This window comes from Engystomops pustulosus, chromosome 7, assembly GCF_040894005.1.
Source record: "Engystomops pustulosus chromosome 7, aEngPut4.maternal, whole genome shotgun sequence".
Taxonomy (NCBI): domain Eukaryota; kingdom Metazoa; phylum Chordata; class Amphibia; order Anura; family Leptodactylidae; genus Engystomops; species Engystomops pustulosus.
Window position 1 is genome coordinate 156,399,477 of NC_092417.1, and position 18,468 is coordinate 156,417,944.

General features: G+C 44.0%; 1 protein-coding gene across 1 annotated transcript; it reads right to left on the minus strand.

The window, feature by feature from the left end:
• Nucleotides 1-624: 624 nt before the first annotated feature.
• On the minus strand, nt 625-2,251 carry LOC140070255 (4-galactosyl-N-acetylglucosaminide 3-alpha-L-fucosyltransferase FUT6-like). The gene is made up of 2 exons (XM_072116607.1): nt 2,238-2,251; nt 625-1,597 (listed from the first exon to the last, which is right to left on the minus strand). Exons 1-2 carry the CDS (start codon nt 2,249-2,251, stop codon nt 625-627), a joined length of 987 nt encoding a protein of 328 aa, XP_071972708.1.
• Between the last annotated feature and the right edge of the window lie 16,217 nt (nt 2,252-18,468).

Sequence of the window (18,468 nt, forward strand, 5' to 3'; positions counted from 1 at the left end):
TAGTTATAGTCTTGTACATAGGGGGCAGTATTATGGTAGTTATATTCTTGTACATAGTGGCATTATTATAGTAGTTATATTCTTGTACATAGGGGACCGTATTATATTCTTGCACATAAAATGCAGAATTATAATAAATTTTACTTCGGAGCAGTATTATGTTAGTTACATTCTTGTTTATCGGAGAATGTATTGTAGTAGCTTTTTGTGTGTGTGTGTATATATATATATATATACGGCAACATTAAGTTGTGTTCTTTTAAAAAGGAAGCTCTATTCCTGTATGAGGGAGGTAGTATGAGTAGTAAGAGGGATGATGTCCAGGTCCAGGGTACTCCATTCGGCACCTCCGCCTGACCCAGACATGTCTAGCAACTTGGTAGCCACCAGTCACAACCAGGCCTAGTAGGCTCGTAAAGCTGCTTGATTGACCGCCCTGCAGTCCATCAAGCAACAAGTTCGGGTTAGTTGGAGCGGCGAAACATGAAGTTGGGGCCCACTGATCTCTAATAATTCATATATGGTGTAAAATTCTGTCTAGGTCCATCATCCTGGTCAGTTGTATTTTGTATTTTTCAGATTTGCATTTGTCATATGAACCATTTAGAAAGACTTGGAATAGATCTATATGAAGGGGCCTCCAACTGACTGCAATCTTGACCTCCACTTGAAATAACGTTCATATTTTTGGGGGTCTTGGTCCAGTTCCAGCAGATAGTCAGCCAGGTCTTTTGCACTAGGAAAATCATCAACATGTATAAAAGAATCTGAAGGAATAAACCTTTCATAGGTTTCTCTAGGTGGTCCTAGGACCACCGGCACAGTCCCAGACATTAGGGCGTTTCTCCAGAGCTTCTCTGTGATGTAGTCGGTGTGTATGGAGTTCTCGAACGATAAGTAGAATTTATACTTTGATATAACATCTTTTAAGTCTTTCATTGCTAAACTCTTGTGTTGTTGACCATAAACATCTACCTTTATGTGATCCTTTAGTTCATTATAAAACTTAACCCTCTTAGAACTGGGATTCCAGTTACTTACAACCCATGCTACTAATTTTGACTTCTCCGGTATGGTAACATTTTGTAATATTTCCTTCTTTTGTAGCCAGCCATAAGGAGTGCAGATGTCAGAGTCACTTCTGTAGGACATGGTGAGGTTGATGAGGTTGTCCATCATACCCAGGTTTGGAGCGTGGCTTGGAGATTCCAGGTTAAACCAAACCCAATACTGTCCTTCTGGTCTAGGTATCTGTGGCATTTGATTTTTGGAGTTGCATACGTCTCTATGGTGGATAATGACAGCATTTGCTCTTGGGTACCATGTCCGGTCATCTGTGAAGAAGCATCGAGGAGCATTGAAGGGTTTTGGACATCGATTCAAAGGGAAGCGGTTTCCAAAAGGACGAGTCCATAGCAACACAATCATGTCTGCTTCTGTTTGGGATTGGAGTAGCTGACTAGGACATTGGATTTCAATGAAGCCAATTTTATCAAAATGGTTCATCATAAAGAGTAGAAAAGTCAGTACAGCTATGGAGAGGAACGTGATGACATATTTATAACGAGATGAATGTTGTGCTGCCATCATTTTACATCTAAAACAGAATAAAATAACAAAAATTAGAAATAAGAATCATTTCAGTCAACTCAATGGGGCTCATTTACTAAGGGTCTGAATCTTGCACTTTCGTTAGGTTTCCCAACGATTTCCGTTTTGCCCTGAATTGTCCCGGGATTTTGGCGCACACAATCGCATTTTAGCGCAAAACCGCCAGCTTTCACACGACAGAAATTGGGGGGGGGGGGGGGGCGTTGGACAACCTGACGGATTCAGAAAAAAACTGCGGAATTTAAAAAAAGAATGTGTCGCAAGATCAGCACTTAGATGCACCGGGACAAAGCAGGTGAACTCCGGCGGACCTCGGCGCAGCAGCGACACCTGGTGGATATCAGGCGCACAGACCTTAGTGAATCCAGGCAGATCCGAATCCTTGTCGGGATCGCGACTGGTCCGGGTAAGTAAATGTGCCCCATAGACTAATAGATGGAGCTGTGCTCAGGTTTCAGAAAAGACATCCAATGTAATATTGGGACTTTTGATCCCAGCCAAGCAGTGTAATTTCTAGTAGAGTCACATCATGCATCACACAGCCATTTATTTATTATTATTATTGTTTTTTTTTTTACAGGGGAACAAGTCTTTTCAACCTTTAGGCGAAACCAACCTTACTATACCTTGCGGTGTCCATGGTTTTCCCCTCAGAGGTACTTTATGGTTTTCGAACAGACTCATGTGCTGTCATGTCCCAGGCCTTGTTTCTGTTCATTGACATGTATATGTGTTATACTGCCTTGCCTTTTGACCCTCCTGTCTTCCTGTCCTCTAGCTTCAGTATTGTAACTCCTCCCCTCTCCCTCATGTATGCAGCCATCTTTGTCAGGAAAAGTGTATATCTGAATGTCTCTGCTACCCTGGCAAATTATATCCTTTTCACACCGTTGTAACCAGCATTTCTTCAAGATTTCTGCACTAAATAAAGCTGGAATCTTCCCACATGCTTTTTTCGATGGAGTTGACACTATCTGACGAAAAGTGATTTTTGCTGTGAGTACTGGTTAAAACAAAGATATAAGGCTATCTATAAACACCTGCTTACAGCCAGGTTATTGAGTCAGAATAGTGAAAAGGATCATAGACTGCCAGCCCCAGCCGTGGGGACAGAGACTCAGCTACAGCTACAGTCATAGCAGCCATCCCTCCTCAGAGTAATCCATCCTGTGTGTATTCCATCATCATGGCTGAGGGACACTCAGCACAGGGAGGCATGGATCCCAGTCTGCTGTCCAGTGATAAGGACAAACGCTCTGTTAAGCCTACATGGAAGGTTAGAGAGAACCTTGAAAGCCTGCAGCATGAACTTTCATCAGACATTATGAAACTGTGGAAAAATTTACAGGCACATGTCTTCACCATTTCCTTGCCTCAACATAATGTATTGCCTCTAGAGGGAGCCCTAGAGACACTGGGGCAGATTTACTTACCCGGCCCATTAGCGATCCAGCGGCGCGTTCTCTGCACAGGATTCGGGTCCGGCTGGGATTTAAGAAGGTAGTTCCTCCGCCGTCCACCAGGTGGCGCTGCTGCGCCGAAAATAATCTTAACGCCCCGGAATGCACCATCCCATAGAAGGTGAAGGTGAGCGCTCCCCAAGCGACACATTTTCGGTTTTTAAATGCGGCGGTTTTTCCGAATACGTCGGGTTTTCGTTCGGCCACGCCCCCCGATTTCTGTCGCGCGCATGCCGGCCCCGATGCGCCACAATCCGATCGCGTGCGCCAAAAACCCGGGGCAATTCATGTACAAGCGGCGCAAATCGGAAATATTCGGGTAACACGTCGGGAAAACGCGAATCGGGCCCTTAGTAAATGACCCCCACTGTCCTCTATGCATGAGCATTACATGCTGAAGTGTCAAGAATATGAAAGCATTCTGAAAAGAATCAATACACAAGATAGTCTAGAAGAACTGCAAAACTTACAGCATCTTAATGCTGAACGAGACGGCTTAATATATGAAACTTTGTCAAAAACAAGGGCAAGAATTGTGCAACTTCAAGAAACAACATCTTGTACTTCTGAGTCCACAAGACGTTCTAAATGCACGTCTAGGTCAACACTCAGTGAGCAGCTTATAAAGGCGCGTGCAGAAGCCGAGGCGACTAAGGTTCAGGCCGCCTTTGCGCAAAAGAAAGCTGAAATGGAAGCAGAGGTAGCGCAAAAGAAAGCTGAAATGGAAGCAGACGCAGCAGCCAGAGAAGCAGATGCAGCAAGAAGAAAGGCAGAAATAGAAGCTCTTCAGAAACAATGTGAGCATGCTACAGCCATGGCAAGGGTGAAAGTTCTGGAAGAAGCAGCCAGTGGGAGTGAAAGAGACAGTGTTGCCTTGAGCGGAATGGATGCAGAGGATCCTCTCAAACGTACTAGAGACTACGTGTTTAGCCAAAGCAGTGAACCTCAGATTGCTACTACCGTTCCTGACAGAGCAGATATGTCTTCACAGCGACAACACATAATTCCTCCTGCAATATCCCAAAGTCAAGGTCAGTACAACACTCTGCCTGTTCATCATCCTGATTCTTCACTCTACGTAAATCACCACGGCCCTATACCTCAACACGCTCAACAAGCCAAAATGCCAAACCCTAACAATGGCCTAGCATCATACCAAGCCACAGCTAATCCTATGGACAGTAAGCCACCTCCTGGGCTAAACGCCTATGCAGCCTCATTTACACCTGTGTTTCTTAGCCAGAACGCCGAGAACAATGTGACCAGCGCTACTCAGCCAGCATTTCCTTGTCCAAGCTCAGAACGAACAGACATGTCAGAGTTTGCAAGATACATGTTACGCCGTGAACTTACTAAGACCGGACTCATAAGGTTTGATGACCAGCCTGAGAACTACAGAGGCTGGAAATGTGCCTTCAAATCTGCAATTAGTGACCTCGGCATCACTGCTGCTGAAGAGCTAGATCTGTTGATCCGATGGCTAGGCCCACAGTCCACAGAACGTATTAAGAGACTCAGGTCTGTTCACATTGGTAATCCTGCAGCAGGTCTTACAGCTGCCTGGGAGAGATTACAGCGAACCTATGGCAGTCCTGAAGCAATTGAGAGTGCTCTCTTCAAACGGTTGCAAAGTTTCCCAAGGCTATCTGGCAAGGACAACCAAAAATTTCAAGAGCTTAGTGACCTACTTTCAGAGCTCCAACTAGCCAAGACAGACCCTCACCTACCTGGTCTCAGCTACCTGGATACTTCTCGTGGGGTAAACCAAATAGTTGCCAAACTGCCACCTAACATCCAAGAAAAATGGGCTACAGTTGGGTCAAGATACAAAAGAGAGAATGAAGTCTATTTTCCTCCATTTGACTACTTCTGTCAGTTTGTCAGCAACATTGCAGAGTCCAAGAATGACCCAAGCTTTTCCTACGGTGAGTCCAGCGGCCTCAGTTCACCACCTTCTAAATATGACAGCCCACGCACCGAGTACAGAAAACACAGAGGTCCAGTGTCAGTAAAAAAGACTGATGTTCTTCCCACTACCTCATCAGCTTCTGAGGAGCTCAGCTGTAAGATCAACCAAGGTGAAAAGATTGAGAACCCCAATCGCCTATGCCCTATTCATAAGAAGCCGCATCCTCTCAAGAAGTGTATTGGCTTCAGAAAGAACATGCTAAGGACTGTAAATCCACTATAAAGTGCATAGAATGTGACAGTGAGAACCACGTACAAGCTCTTCACCCCTCTCAGTCCAGCCCTACACCATCTACAGATCTCCCTCCTCCGGCAAAGCATGGCGGGGAGAAAACAGATCAAGCAGCAAGGCCTATTACAGTATCCTCTTCATGTACAGAAGTCTGCGGAGAAGATCTTTGTGACAAGTCCTGCGCAAGGATATGCCTGGTCAAGGTGTACCCAAATGGTCAGCCAGAAAACACTTTAAAGGTGTATGCCATCCTGGACGACCAGAGCAACCGATCACTTGCAAGGTCAGAACTTTTTGATCTGTTTAACCTAAAGGGGGATGCTTACCCATATACCTTGGGCACTTGTAGTGGCATTACAGAGGTTTCAGGGAGAAGAGCCAGTGGACTTGTGGTAGCTTCTCTAATGGGAAATCTAGAGGTACCTTTGCCCACACTTGTTGAATGCAACCAGATACCATCAAACAGACAGGAGATCCCTACACCAGAAGCTGCTCTCCATCACCCTCATCTAAGGACCATAGCCAGTGAAATACCAGCTCTGGACAAAAATGCTGAGATCCTGCTTTTGCTGGGAAGGGACATTCTCAGAGTGCACAAAATACGTCAGCAAATCAATGGTCCACATGATGCTCCATTTGCCCAGCGCCTTGACTTAGGCTGGGTTATTATAGGCAACGTCTGCATTGACCGAATGAAAAGGCCTACCAAGATATCCTCATTTAAGACTCATATATTGCCAAATGGTCGCAGCACTTATTTTCAGCCATGCCCATGTCATTACCAGGTGAAAGAAAAGATGAGTAACTGTAAGGGGCAGCATGATCAGCAAGATGACATGAACATTTGCCTTCCATGGGATGATAGCCTTGGATCTACAGTGTTTAACACCACAAGTGATGACAATAAGTTGGCACCTGCTAGAGAAGATAAAGAATTTCTCAAAGTAATGGATAAGGAATTTACTCAAAATGATTCCAACAGCTGGGTAGCACCTTTACCCTTCCGTACTCCAAGAACAAAACTACCAAACAATCTGCAGCAAGCAGCCTCAAGATTTTCATCTTTAAAGCATACCTTAAAGAGAAAGCCAGAGATGGAAAAACACTTTGTAGACTTTATGCAGAAGGTGTTTGATAGAGACCATGCAGAACCTGCACCGCCACTAAAGGAAGGAGAAGAATGTTGGTACCTGCCATCATTTGGTGTGTATCGCCCTCGGAAACCAGACCAAATCAGAGTGGTGTTTGATTCTAGCGCACAGTTTGAGGGAGTGTCTCTCAACAATATGCTCCTCACTGGTCCTAACCTCAACAACAGTCTTCTAGGGGTCCTAATGCGCTTCAGACAAGAACCTGTTGCAATAATGGCTGACATTCAACAGATGTTCCATTGCTTCATTGTTAAAGAAGACAACAGAAACTATCTTCGGTTTCTTTGGCACAAGGACAACGACGTCAACAAGGAAGTCATAGATTATCGAATGAAGGTGCATGTCTTCGGCAACAGCCCATCTCCTGCTGTAGCCATCTATGGACTCAGAAGGACAGCCCAACAAGGTGAGAAGGAGTATGGTTCTGATGCTCGTCAGTTTGTTGAGAGGAATTTCTATGTTGATGATGGTCTTAAGTCTTTACCCACAAGTGAAGAGGCAGTTGATCTTCTTACCAGAACACAAGAGATGCTGTCTGCAGCAAATCTCAGACTTCACAAGATCATCTCCACTAACCATGAGGTAATGAAAGCCTTTCCCTCAGAAGATCATGCCATCAACTTGAGTCTTGATCTTGGTTCTGACGCTCCTCCTGTGCGCAGCCTAGGGTTGCTCTGGAACATTGAACAAGATACTTTTACTTTCCAAGTGTCTGCTTGTGATAAACCCTTCACCAAGCGAGGAGTTTTATCTGTTGTGAACAGTATTTATGATCCTCTTGGGTTCATTGCGCCCATCACCATCCAAGGCAAGATACTGCTAAGACAACTTACCACTGAAAATACGGACTGGGACTCTCCGCTACCTATTGAGAAACAACTAAGGTGGGAAAAATGGAAAAGGTCTCTGGAAGTGTTAGAGCAACTCCAAGTTCCACGTTGTTATTCAGCCAGCTCCCTTTCAACAGCCATCAGAAGGGAAGTCCACATCTTCTCTGATGCATCAGTGGAAGCCATAGCTGCAGTAGCCTATCTGAAGACCACAGGAGCCAGCAATGAGACACATTGCGGATTTGTCTTAGGTAAGGCAAAACTTACTCCAAAACCCGCACACTCTGTACCGAGACTTGAGCTTTGCGCAGCCGTGCTAGCAGTTGAAATTGCTGAAGTATCTGCCATAATCAATGCAAGGCCTTTAGTTCCAGTTTCCTCAGACCCTGATTCTCCAATCATTCTTACTCCTGCAACACTTCTTACTCAGAAGATCGGAACTGCTGATATTCCTCCAGGCACCTTTGACCACAGTGACATCTACAGACGCCAGTGGAAACAGGTGCAACATCTGTCTAATGTGTTTTGGCATAGGTGGAAGAGAGAGTATCTACATATGCTTCAAAGCCGTCAAAAGTGGCAGACTTCAAAACCTAACCTCCAGGAAGGCGATCTTGTTCTATTAAAGGATAAAGAAGCCCATCGTAATGAATGGCCCATGGGTCTCATCACTAAAGTTATGCCTAGCGACGATGGAAAGATTCGCAAAGTGGAAGTCAAGGTAACAAAGGGAGGTTCCGCAAAGGTTTTCTTCCGTCCTATCCATGAGCTAGTGCTTCTGCTACCAAAAGAAGAAGCTACATGAGTGACTTGGATACCCACTCAGCTTATGGCGGGGAGCATACCGCCATAGACTATGATATCACCTGTGGATTACAGTGTGGGTTGGTGCAAGTTTTGCTGATTGCGTCTTCCCCAATCCGAAGATGGGTTTACTTGAACTTCTTCACAGTTTCGCATCAGGATTTCAAATCTTCAACCTCAAGATTTGGACTTATTGTTATTGTTTGCATGTTGTTTTTTCTCTTGTTTACAGGTTTTAAGAACAACCTATGGACTCATACGACATTCTTTCAGTGTTGGTATATAATGAAATCTTAAGATTTCAGACGGGGAGTGTCATGTCCCAGGCCTTGTTTCTGTTCATTGACATGTATATGTGTTATACTGCCTTGCCTTTTGACCCTCCTGTCTTCCTGTCCTCTAGCTTCAGTATTGTAACTCCTCCCCTCTCCCTCATGTATGCAGCCATCTTTGTCAGGAAAAGTGTATATCTGAATGTCTCTGCTACCCTGGCAAATTATATCCTTTTCACACCGTTGTAACCAGCATTTCTTCAAGATTTCTGCACTAAATAAAGCTGGAATCTTCCCACATGCTTTTTTCGATGGAGTTGACACTATCTGACGAAAAGTGATTTTAGCTGTGAGTACTGGTTAAAACAAAGATATAAGGCTATCTATAAACACCTGCTTACAGCCAGGTTATTGAGTCAGAATAGTGAAAAGGATCATAGACTGCCAGTCCCAGCCGTGGGGACAGGGACTCAGCTACAGCTACAGTCATAGCAGCCATCCCTCCTCAGAGTAATCCATCCTGTGTGTATTCCATCATCATGGCTGAGGGACACTCAGTACAGGGAGGCATGGATCCCAGTCTGCTGTCCAGTGATAAGGACAAACGCTCTGTTAAGCCTACATGGAAGGTTAGAGAGAACCTTGAAAGCCTGCAGCATGAACTTTCATCAGACATTATGAAACTGTGGAAAAATTTACAGGCACATGTCTTCACCATTTCCTTGCCTCAACATAATGTATTGCCTCTAGAGGGAGCCCTAGAGACACTGTCCTCTATGCATGAGCATTACATGCTGAAGTGTCAAGAATATGAAAGCATTCTGAAAAGAATCAATACACAAGATAGTCTAGAAGAACTGCAAAACTTACAGCATCTTAATGCTGAACGAGACGGCTTAATATATGAAACTTTGTCAAAAACAAGGGCAAGAATTGTGCAACTTCAAGAAACAACATCTTGTACTTCTGAGTCCACAAGACGTTCTAAATGCACGTCTAGGTCAACACTCAGTGAGCAGCTTATAAAGGCGCGTGCAGAAGCCGAGGCGACTAAGGTTCAGGCCGCCTTTGCGCAAAAGAAAGCTGAAATGGAAGCAGAGGTAGCGCAAAAGAAAGCTGAAATGGAAGCAGACGCAGCAGCCAGAGAAGCAGATGCAGCAAGAAGAAAGGCAGAAATAGAAGCTCTTCAGAAACAATGTGAGCATGCTACAGCCATGGCAAGGGTGAAAGTTCTGGAAGAAGCAGCCAGTGGGAGTGAAAGAGACAGTGTTGCCTTGAGCAGAATGGATGCAGAGGATCCTCTCAAACGTACTAGAGACTACGTGTTTAGCCAAAGCAGTGAACCTCAGATTGCTACTACCGTTCCTGACAGAGCAGATATGTCTTCACAGCGACAACACATAATTCCTCCTGCAATATCCCAAAGTCAAGGTCAGTACAACACTCTGCCTGTTCATCATCCTGATTCTTCACTCTACGTAAATCACCACGGCCCTATACCTCAACACGCTCAACAAGCCAAAACGCCAAACCCTAACAATGGCCTAGCATCATACCAAGCCACAGCTAATCCTATGGACAGTAAGCCACCTCCTGGGCTAAACGCCTATGCAGCCTCATTTACACCTCTGTTTCTTAGCCAGAACGCCGAGAACAATGTGACCAGCGCTACTCAGCCAGCATTTCCTTGTCCAAGCTCAGAACGAACAGACATGTCAGAGTTTGCAAGATACATGTTACGCCGTGAACTTACTAAGACCGGACTCATAAGGTTTGATGACCAGCCTGAGAACTACAGAGGCTGGAAATGTGCCTTCAAATCTGCAATTAGTGACCTCGGCATCACTGCTGCTGAAGAGCTAGATCTGTTGATCCGATGGCTAGGCCCACAGTCCACAGAACGTATTAAGAGACTCAGGTCTGTTCACATTGGTAATCCTGCAGCAGGTCTTACAGCTGCCTGGGAGAGATTACAGCGAACCTATGGCAGTCCTGAAGCAATTGAGAGTGCTCTCTTCAAACGGTTGCAAAGTTTCCCAAGGCTATCTGGCAAGGACAACCAAAAATTTCAAGAGCTTAGTGACCTACTTTCAGAGCTCCAACTAGCCAAGACAGACCCTCACCTACCTGGTCTCAGCTACCTGGATACTTCTCGTGGGGTAAACCAAATAGTTGCCAAACTGCCACCTAACATCCAAGAAAAATGGGCTACAGTTGGGTCAAGATACAAAAGAGAGAATGAAGTCTATTTTCCTCCATTTGACTACTTCTGTCAGTTTGTCAGCAACATTGCAGAGTCCAAGAATGACCCAAGCTTTTCCTACGGTGAGTCCAGCGGCCTCAGTTCACCACCTTCTAAATATGACAGCCCACGCACCGAGTACAGAAAACACAGAGGTCCAGTGTCAGTAAAAAAGACTGATGTTCTTCCCACTACCTCATCAGCTTCTGAGGAGCTCAGCTGTAAGATCAACCAAGGTGAAAAGATTGAGAACCCCAATCGCCTATGCCCTATTCATAAGAAGCCGCATCCTCTCAAGAAGTGTATTGGCTTCAGAAAGAAGCCACTTCAAGAGCGCAAGGAGCTACTAAAGAAGTTTGGAATATGTTTCCGATGTTGTGCTTCCACTGAACATGTTGCTAAGGACTGTAAATCCACTATAAAGTACATAGAATGTGACAGTGAGAACCACGTACAAGCTCTTCACCCCTCTCAGTCCAGCCCTACACCATCTACAGATCTCCCTCCTCCGGCAAAGCATGGCGGGGAGAACACAGATCAAGCAGCAAGGCCTATTACAGTATCCTCTTCATGTACAGAAGTCTGCGGAGAAGATCTTTGTGACAAGTCCTGCGCAAGGATATGCCTGGTCAAGGTGTACCCAAATGGTCAGCCAGAAAACACTTTAAAGGTGTATGCCATCCTGGACGACCAGAGCAACCGATCACTTGCAAGGTCAGAACTTTTTGATCTGTTTAACCTAAAGGGGGATGCTTACCCATATACCTTGGGCACTTGTAGTGGCATTACAGAGGTTTCAGGGAGAAGAGCCAGTGGACTTGTGGTAGCTTCTCTAATGGGAAATCTAGAGGTACCTTTGCCCACACTTGTTGAATGCAACCAGATACCATCAAACAGACAGGAGATCCCTACACCAGAAGCTGCTCTCCATCACCCTCATCTAAGGACCATAGCCAGTGAAATACCAGCTCTGGACAAAAATGCTGAGATCCTGCTTTTGCTGGGAAGGGACATTCTCAGAGTGCACAAAATACGTCAGCAAATCAATGGTCCACATGATGCTCCATTTGCCCAGCGCCTTAACTTAGGCTGGGTTATTATAGGCAACGTCTGCATTGACCGAATGAAAAGGCCTACCAAGATATCCTCATTTAAGACTCATATATTGCCAAATGGTCGCAGCACTTATTTTCAGCCATGCCCATGTCATTACCAGGTGAAAGAAAAGATGAGTAACTGTAAGGGGCAGCATGATCAGCAAGATGACATGAACATTTGCCTTCCATGGGATGATAGCCTTGGATCTACAGTGTTTAACACCACAAGTGATGACAATAAGTTGGCACCTGCTAGAGAAGATAAAGAATTTCTCAAAGTAATGGATAAGGAATTTACTCAAAATGATTCCAACAGCTGGGTAGCACCTTTACCCTTCCGTACTCCAAGAACAAAACTACCAAACAATCTGCAGCAAGCAGCCTCAAGATTTTCATCTTTAAAGCATACCTTAAAGAGAAAGCCAGAGATGGAAAAACACTTTGTAGACTTTATGCAGAAGGTGTCTGATAGAGACCATGCAGAACCTGCACCGCCACTAAAGGAAGGAGAAGAATGTTGGTACCTGCCATCATTTGGTGTGTATCACCCTCGGAAACCAGACCAAATCAGAGTGGTGTTTGATTCTAGCGCACAGTTTGAGGGAGTGTCTCTCAACAATATGCTCCTCACTGGTCCTAACCTCAACAACAGTCTTCTAGGGGTCCTAATGCGCTTCAGACAAGAACCTGTTGCAATAATGGCTGACATTCAACAGATGTTCCATTGCTTCATTGTTAAAGAAGACAACAGAAACTATCTTCGGTTTCTTTGGCACAAGGACAACGACGTCAACAAGGAAGTCATAGATTATCGAATGAAGGTGCATGTCTTCGGCAACAGCCCATCTCCTGCTGTAGCAATCTATGGACTCAGAAGGACAGCCCAACAAGGTGAGAAGGAGTATGGTTCTGATGCTCGTCAGTTTGTTGAGAGGAATTTCTATGTTGATGATGGTCTTAAGTCTTTACCCACAAGTGAAGAGGCAGTTGATCTTCTTACCAGAACACAAGAGATGCTGTCTGCAGCAAATCTCAGACTTCACAAGATCATCTCCACTAACCATGAGGTAATGAAAGCCTTTCCCTCAGAAGATCATGCCATCAACTTGAGTCTTGATCTTGGTTCTGACGCTCCTCCTGTGCGCAGCCTAGGGTTGCTCTGGAACATTGAACAAGATACTTTTACTTTCCAAGTGTCTGCTTGTGATAAACCCTTCACCAAGCGAGGAGTTTTATCTGTTGTGAACAGTATTTATGATCCTCTTGGGTTCATTGCGCCCATCACCATCCAAGGCAAGATACTGCTAAGACAACTTACCACTGAAAATACGGACTGGGACTCTCCGCTACCTATTGAGAAACAACTAAGGTGGGAAAAATGGAAAAGGTCTCTGGAAGTGTTAGAGCAACTCCAAGTTCCACGTTGTTATTCAGCCAGCTCCCTTTCAACAGCCATCAGAAGGGAAGTCCACATCTTCTCTGATGCATCAGTGGAAGCCATAGCTGCAGTATCTGAAGACCACAGGAGCCAGCAATGAGACACATTGCGGATTTGTCTTAGGTAAGGCAAAACTTACTCCAAAACCCGCACACTCTGTACCGAGACTTGAGCTTTGCGCAGCCGTGCTAGCAGTTGAAATTGCTGAAGTATCTGCCATAATCAATGCAAGGCCTTTAGTTCCAGTTTCCTCAGACCCTGATTCTCCAATCATTCTTACTCCTGCAACACTTCTTACTCAGAAGATCGGAACTGCTGATATTCCTCCAGGCACCTTTGACCACAGTGACATCTACAGACGCCAGTGGAAACAGGTGCAACATCTGTCTAATGTGTTTTGGCATAGGTGGAAGAGAGAGTATCTACATATGCTTCAAAGCCGTCAAAAGTGGCAGACTTCAAAACCTAACCTCCAGGAAGGCGATCTTGTTCTATTAAAGGATAAAGAAGCCCATCGTAATGAATGGCCCATGGGTCTCATCACTAAAGTTATGCCTAGCGACGATGGAAAGATTCGCAAAGTGGAAGTCAAGGTAACAAAGGGAGGTTCCGCAAAGGTTTTCTTCCGTCCTATCCATGAGCTAGTGCTTCTGCTACCAAAAGAAGAAGCTACATGAGTGACTTGGATACCCACTCAGCTTATGGCGGGGAGCATACCGCCATAGACTATGATATCACCTGTGGATTACAGTGTGGGTTGGTGCAAGTTTTGCTGATTGCGTCTTCCCCAATCCGAAGATGGGTTTACTTGAACTTCTTCACAGTTTCGCATCAGGATTTCAAATCTTCAACCTCAAGATTTGGACTTATTGTTATTGTTTGCATGTTGTTTTTTCTCTTGTTTACAGGTTTTAAGAACAACCTATGGACTCATACGACATTCTTTCAATGTTGGTATATTATGAAATCTTAAGATTTCAGACGGGGAGTGTCATGTCCCAGGCCTTGTTTCTGTTCATTGACATGTATATGTGTTATACTGCCTTGCCTTTTGACCCTCCTGTCTTCCTGTCCTCTAGCTTCAGTATTGTAACTCCTCCCCTCTCCCTCATGTATGCAGCCATCTTTGTCAGGAAAAGTGTATATCTGAATGTCTCTGCTACCCTGGCAAATTATATCCTTTTCACACCGTTGTAACCAGCATTTCTTCAAGATTTCTGCACTAAATAAAGCTGGAATCTTCCCACATGCTTTTTTCGATGGAGTTGACACTATCTGACGAAAAGTGATTTTTGCTGTGAGTACTGGTTAAAACAAAGATATAAGACTATCTATAAACACCTGCTTACAGCCAGGTTATTGAGTCAGAATATGTGCTGAAGCCATGCAATCAGGGCAGGAGCCATATACTAACCGAAATTGGCCTTTGAAGGATCTCTAAAAATGGAAATGACTGAATTACCACTGATCCCCAATTCCTTGAAAAAGAAAATTTGATTATAAAGTGATTAAAAAGTCATACATATACCAGTATGGTAGCAATAAATATTACGGTACAACTCATCCAGCAAAAAACAAGCCTATGTGTAATGCTGCTGTAAGAAAATGGCTTTGATGGACCGGAAAATTAGACAAGGACAGCGAGCCCTAAGCAGTAGGTGTCAACTGGTTGACGTTCCCTTCCTGTGCCATAGTTCAAACACTGATACATAAACAATACAAACATAGAAGAGTAGTCGACAAATACAGGTCAGAACCAAAAGGACAATGTAGTAAAGAATGGAATGGCAAAAATGGACTGTCAGAAAACGATCAAAGGGTCAAGGAATCCAAAATACAGAAGATTAATGCCAGCTACCTCCAAATATCCCAAATCAATACATTACTCCCCTACTGTTCTGTCTTGCCATGATCTTAGAATTCGGGAGAAGTCCTTTGCTGGGGGCGGGACATTACAAATTAGGTCCTTAATTATTTGCCTGCTATAAAGTGAGATCTTAGTAAGATCCTGTTATCTTCTTATTCTTTATTCTGTATCCTGCCATTTAAACCATTTGTTTGTTTGACTTCAGACTCTTTTTGCCTGATGATTTTAAAATGCATTTGTCCTCTGGATTCTGAGCCAGCTCTGGTGACTATTCCTCTCTGTTTGTACTGTCTTATCTTTGTGTCCTTGTTTTGCACCTGACACAGAAAGAGAACATCAATCAGTTGTCAACTACCACTGCGTGTAAGCAAGGCAATCAGTCAGGGACAGCTGGGAAGGGAATTTAGTCTTAGGGTCCTCCGTCTCTGTCTGTGTCACCTGTCCGTTCCCAGATCTTGCAAGTTACCTAAAAACAAAATCTTCATCTATGCTTCATGGACTGAGGATGTCGCAGAAGCAGAATGGACACAGATGTTACACTGTACTAACTTTGTGTATGGAGAAAATAGGTTTGGTGATAAAAAATGAATAGTTTTATATATTACCGTATTTTCCGGACTATAAGGCGCACTTAAAAGCCTTGGATTTCCGTGGAAATCCAAAGTGCGCCTTATAGTCCGGTGCGCCCTATCTATGGCACAGGGCACAGGGCAGCGGACCATACTTACATAGGTCCCCGCTACCGGAGACCGGAGATCTCCAGCGGGAACTGCAGACCACGCGGCATGAACAACTTCTGCCGCGTGGTCTGCAGTTCCCGCTGGAGATCTGCTGTCTCCGGTAGCGGGGACCTATGTAAGTATGGTCCGCTGCCCTCCTCCACCTCCCCCTCACCTTCCCCGCTCACCTTCCCCGCGTTCCCCGTCGCGTCTCGGCGTCGCGTCCCGTCGGGTCTCCGCCACGCCCCCGGGTCTCCGCCACGCCCCCGGACCCCGCGCCTTATAGTCCGATGCGCCTTATATATGTAATTATTACATATATAAGGCGCATCGGACTAATGCACCTTATAGTCCGGTGCGGCTTATAAGGCGCAAAATACGGTATATGCGTACATTATAAGCTAAATGTTAAAAAAAAATTATTAGGTATAGTTTACACTCTCAGAATAATATCAAATGTGTTAAAGCTGGATGGTATGATCCACAAAATGATTAAAAAATAAAATGAGTCCTCAAGATATGTGAAGAAGGATTAAAGCTTAACACTAGAGAAATGTAAGACAGCACATGAAGTGATATAGACAAATGTGTATCTACGTTTTACTCAATGCCTGTAAATTGTATAATGAGAATTGTATCACTTTGCATCTTGATGGCAAAATGTATACGTCAATTTTCTTTGAAAACCCAATAAAAAGTAAATTATAAAAAAAAAAAAAATAAAAAATAAAATGAGTCCTGTTTTTCATTCATCCCATAGCAAATATCATCAGTCTATAGGTTATAGGACACCATCAAGAAACACAACTCCCCTTGCAAAAAACAAGCCCTCAACAAACTACAATCGAGAGAACAATATAAAGCTAAAAATAATTCTGTGGCCTGAAGGTGTTAAGTTCTTGAGGGTTTATTTGGCAGTCATTAGGAAGCTTTGTCTAGATCAGTGGTTCTCAACCTGTGGGTCGTGACCAAAACACAGGGGTTGCCTAAAGCTATCGGAGACATGATTTTATTGCGTTTTTTCGGCACAAATACATGGTTTGGGGTCACCGCAACATGAGGAACTGTATTGTAGGGTCACAGCATTAGAGAGGTTGAGAACCACTGGTCTAGATAATTACAACCTACTGGTTCAATAGGATCCACTTTTGGCTGTTAAGGTTATTATGCCTTATAATCAACAATGTATGTTTTCCGTTGGATGGGTTATGTGATGTTTTTCCTTATACTATATTTTTTGAGTCAGTCCTGCAAGATTAAAAAAAAAATCAATTCAGAAAGGCATTGCCGGATTTTAATGTATGCACGCCCCCGATCTGTAACAGCACCGAGGCGCTAGCAATTCACTAACATCGTGTACCCGAGTTCCTTCCTGTGACGCTGCTGCGCTCAGGTCCGCCGGAGTTCACCTGCTTCTTCCCGGTGCATGTGAGTGCGTGATCTTGCGACATTATTCCTTTTTTAAATTCTGCGTTTTGTCCGAATCCGTCAGGTTGATCGACGGCCACGCCCCCCGATTTCTGTTGCGTGAAAGCCGGCGCCAAAATCTGATCGCGTGTGCCAAAATCTGGGGCAATTCATCGCAAAATGGAAATATTCTGGAAACCCGACGAAAGTGCGGCGTTAGTAAATGAGCCCCTTTGTGTCTGGTATTGCATCTCAGTGATAATAGAGTTATTAGGATTTTGATATTTAAGGACTTTGGAATTGGGCTTGGATATGTTTAATAAAAAGTTTAATATCAAAAGTAGTGGTGCGAGGAAGTTTATGCAGTGTGGAAATTGTATGTGTGTGTATGTGCTTGTTACAAGCAATAACATCTTTCTGACTCTCCCTACGAAAAAATTAGATCTACTACAAGAATATGTAGAAAGTTTGGGTAAGACCTTACCTCTGATGTAAGCTGCTGCTGTGATCTGGTGATGGAGAAGCAGAGTGAAGTGACAGGTGTAGAGAGGGGGAGAGGTCAGATCTCCATGTTCATTCTGAGAATATTATCCTAGTGGAGCAGTTACACAATTTCCTTTAATCATCCATTTACTCTGTAAAAAAAAAAAAAATTGGATATAAATTATGTTCAATTGAAGGGGTTTCTATTAAATTAAACAAATGGACTTAGAGTGGGAAATATTATAAATAAGAAATGATCCAATATTCTTCAATGTTCTTACAGAAAAGTTCTACATATTATTATTCCTGCACATCAACTACTCTCAGCATCTGATAAACAGAAAGGAACAGGAAGAAGTGGCTGGGATTTTGGGGGGACAGAATGGAGACATGGCTAAGAAAAGTTACAAAATTTGCCAAAATCTAATAGCAATTTTGGCTGTACAAATGTGTAGATACTGTTGGGTATAGACCTTTTTGCAGTCATATGTTAGCTACCAAGAAAACTTAGGATCCGGGGACCGCACTGCTGTCTCCATCCCACACATTATACTACAGAATATGTACAGGCGGTCCCCTACTTAAGGACACCCGACTTACAGACGACCCATAGTTACAGACGGACCCCTCTGCCCACTGTGACCTCTGGTGAAGCTCTCTGGATGCTTTATTATAGTCCCAGTCTGCAATAATCAGCTGTGAGATGTCTTTAATGAAGCTTTATTGATAATCCTTGGTCCAATTACAGCAAAAAATTTTGAAACTCCAATTGTCACTGGAGCAAGAAAAAAATTTGTCTGGAACTACAATGATAAAAGATACAGTTTCGACTTACATACAAATTCAACTTAAGAACAAACCTCCAGACCCTATCTTGTACGTAACCC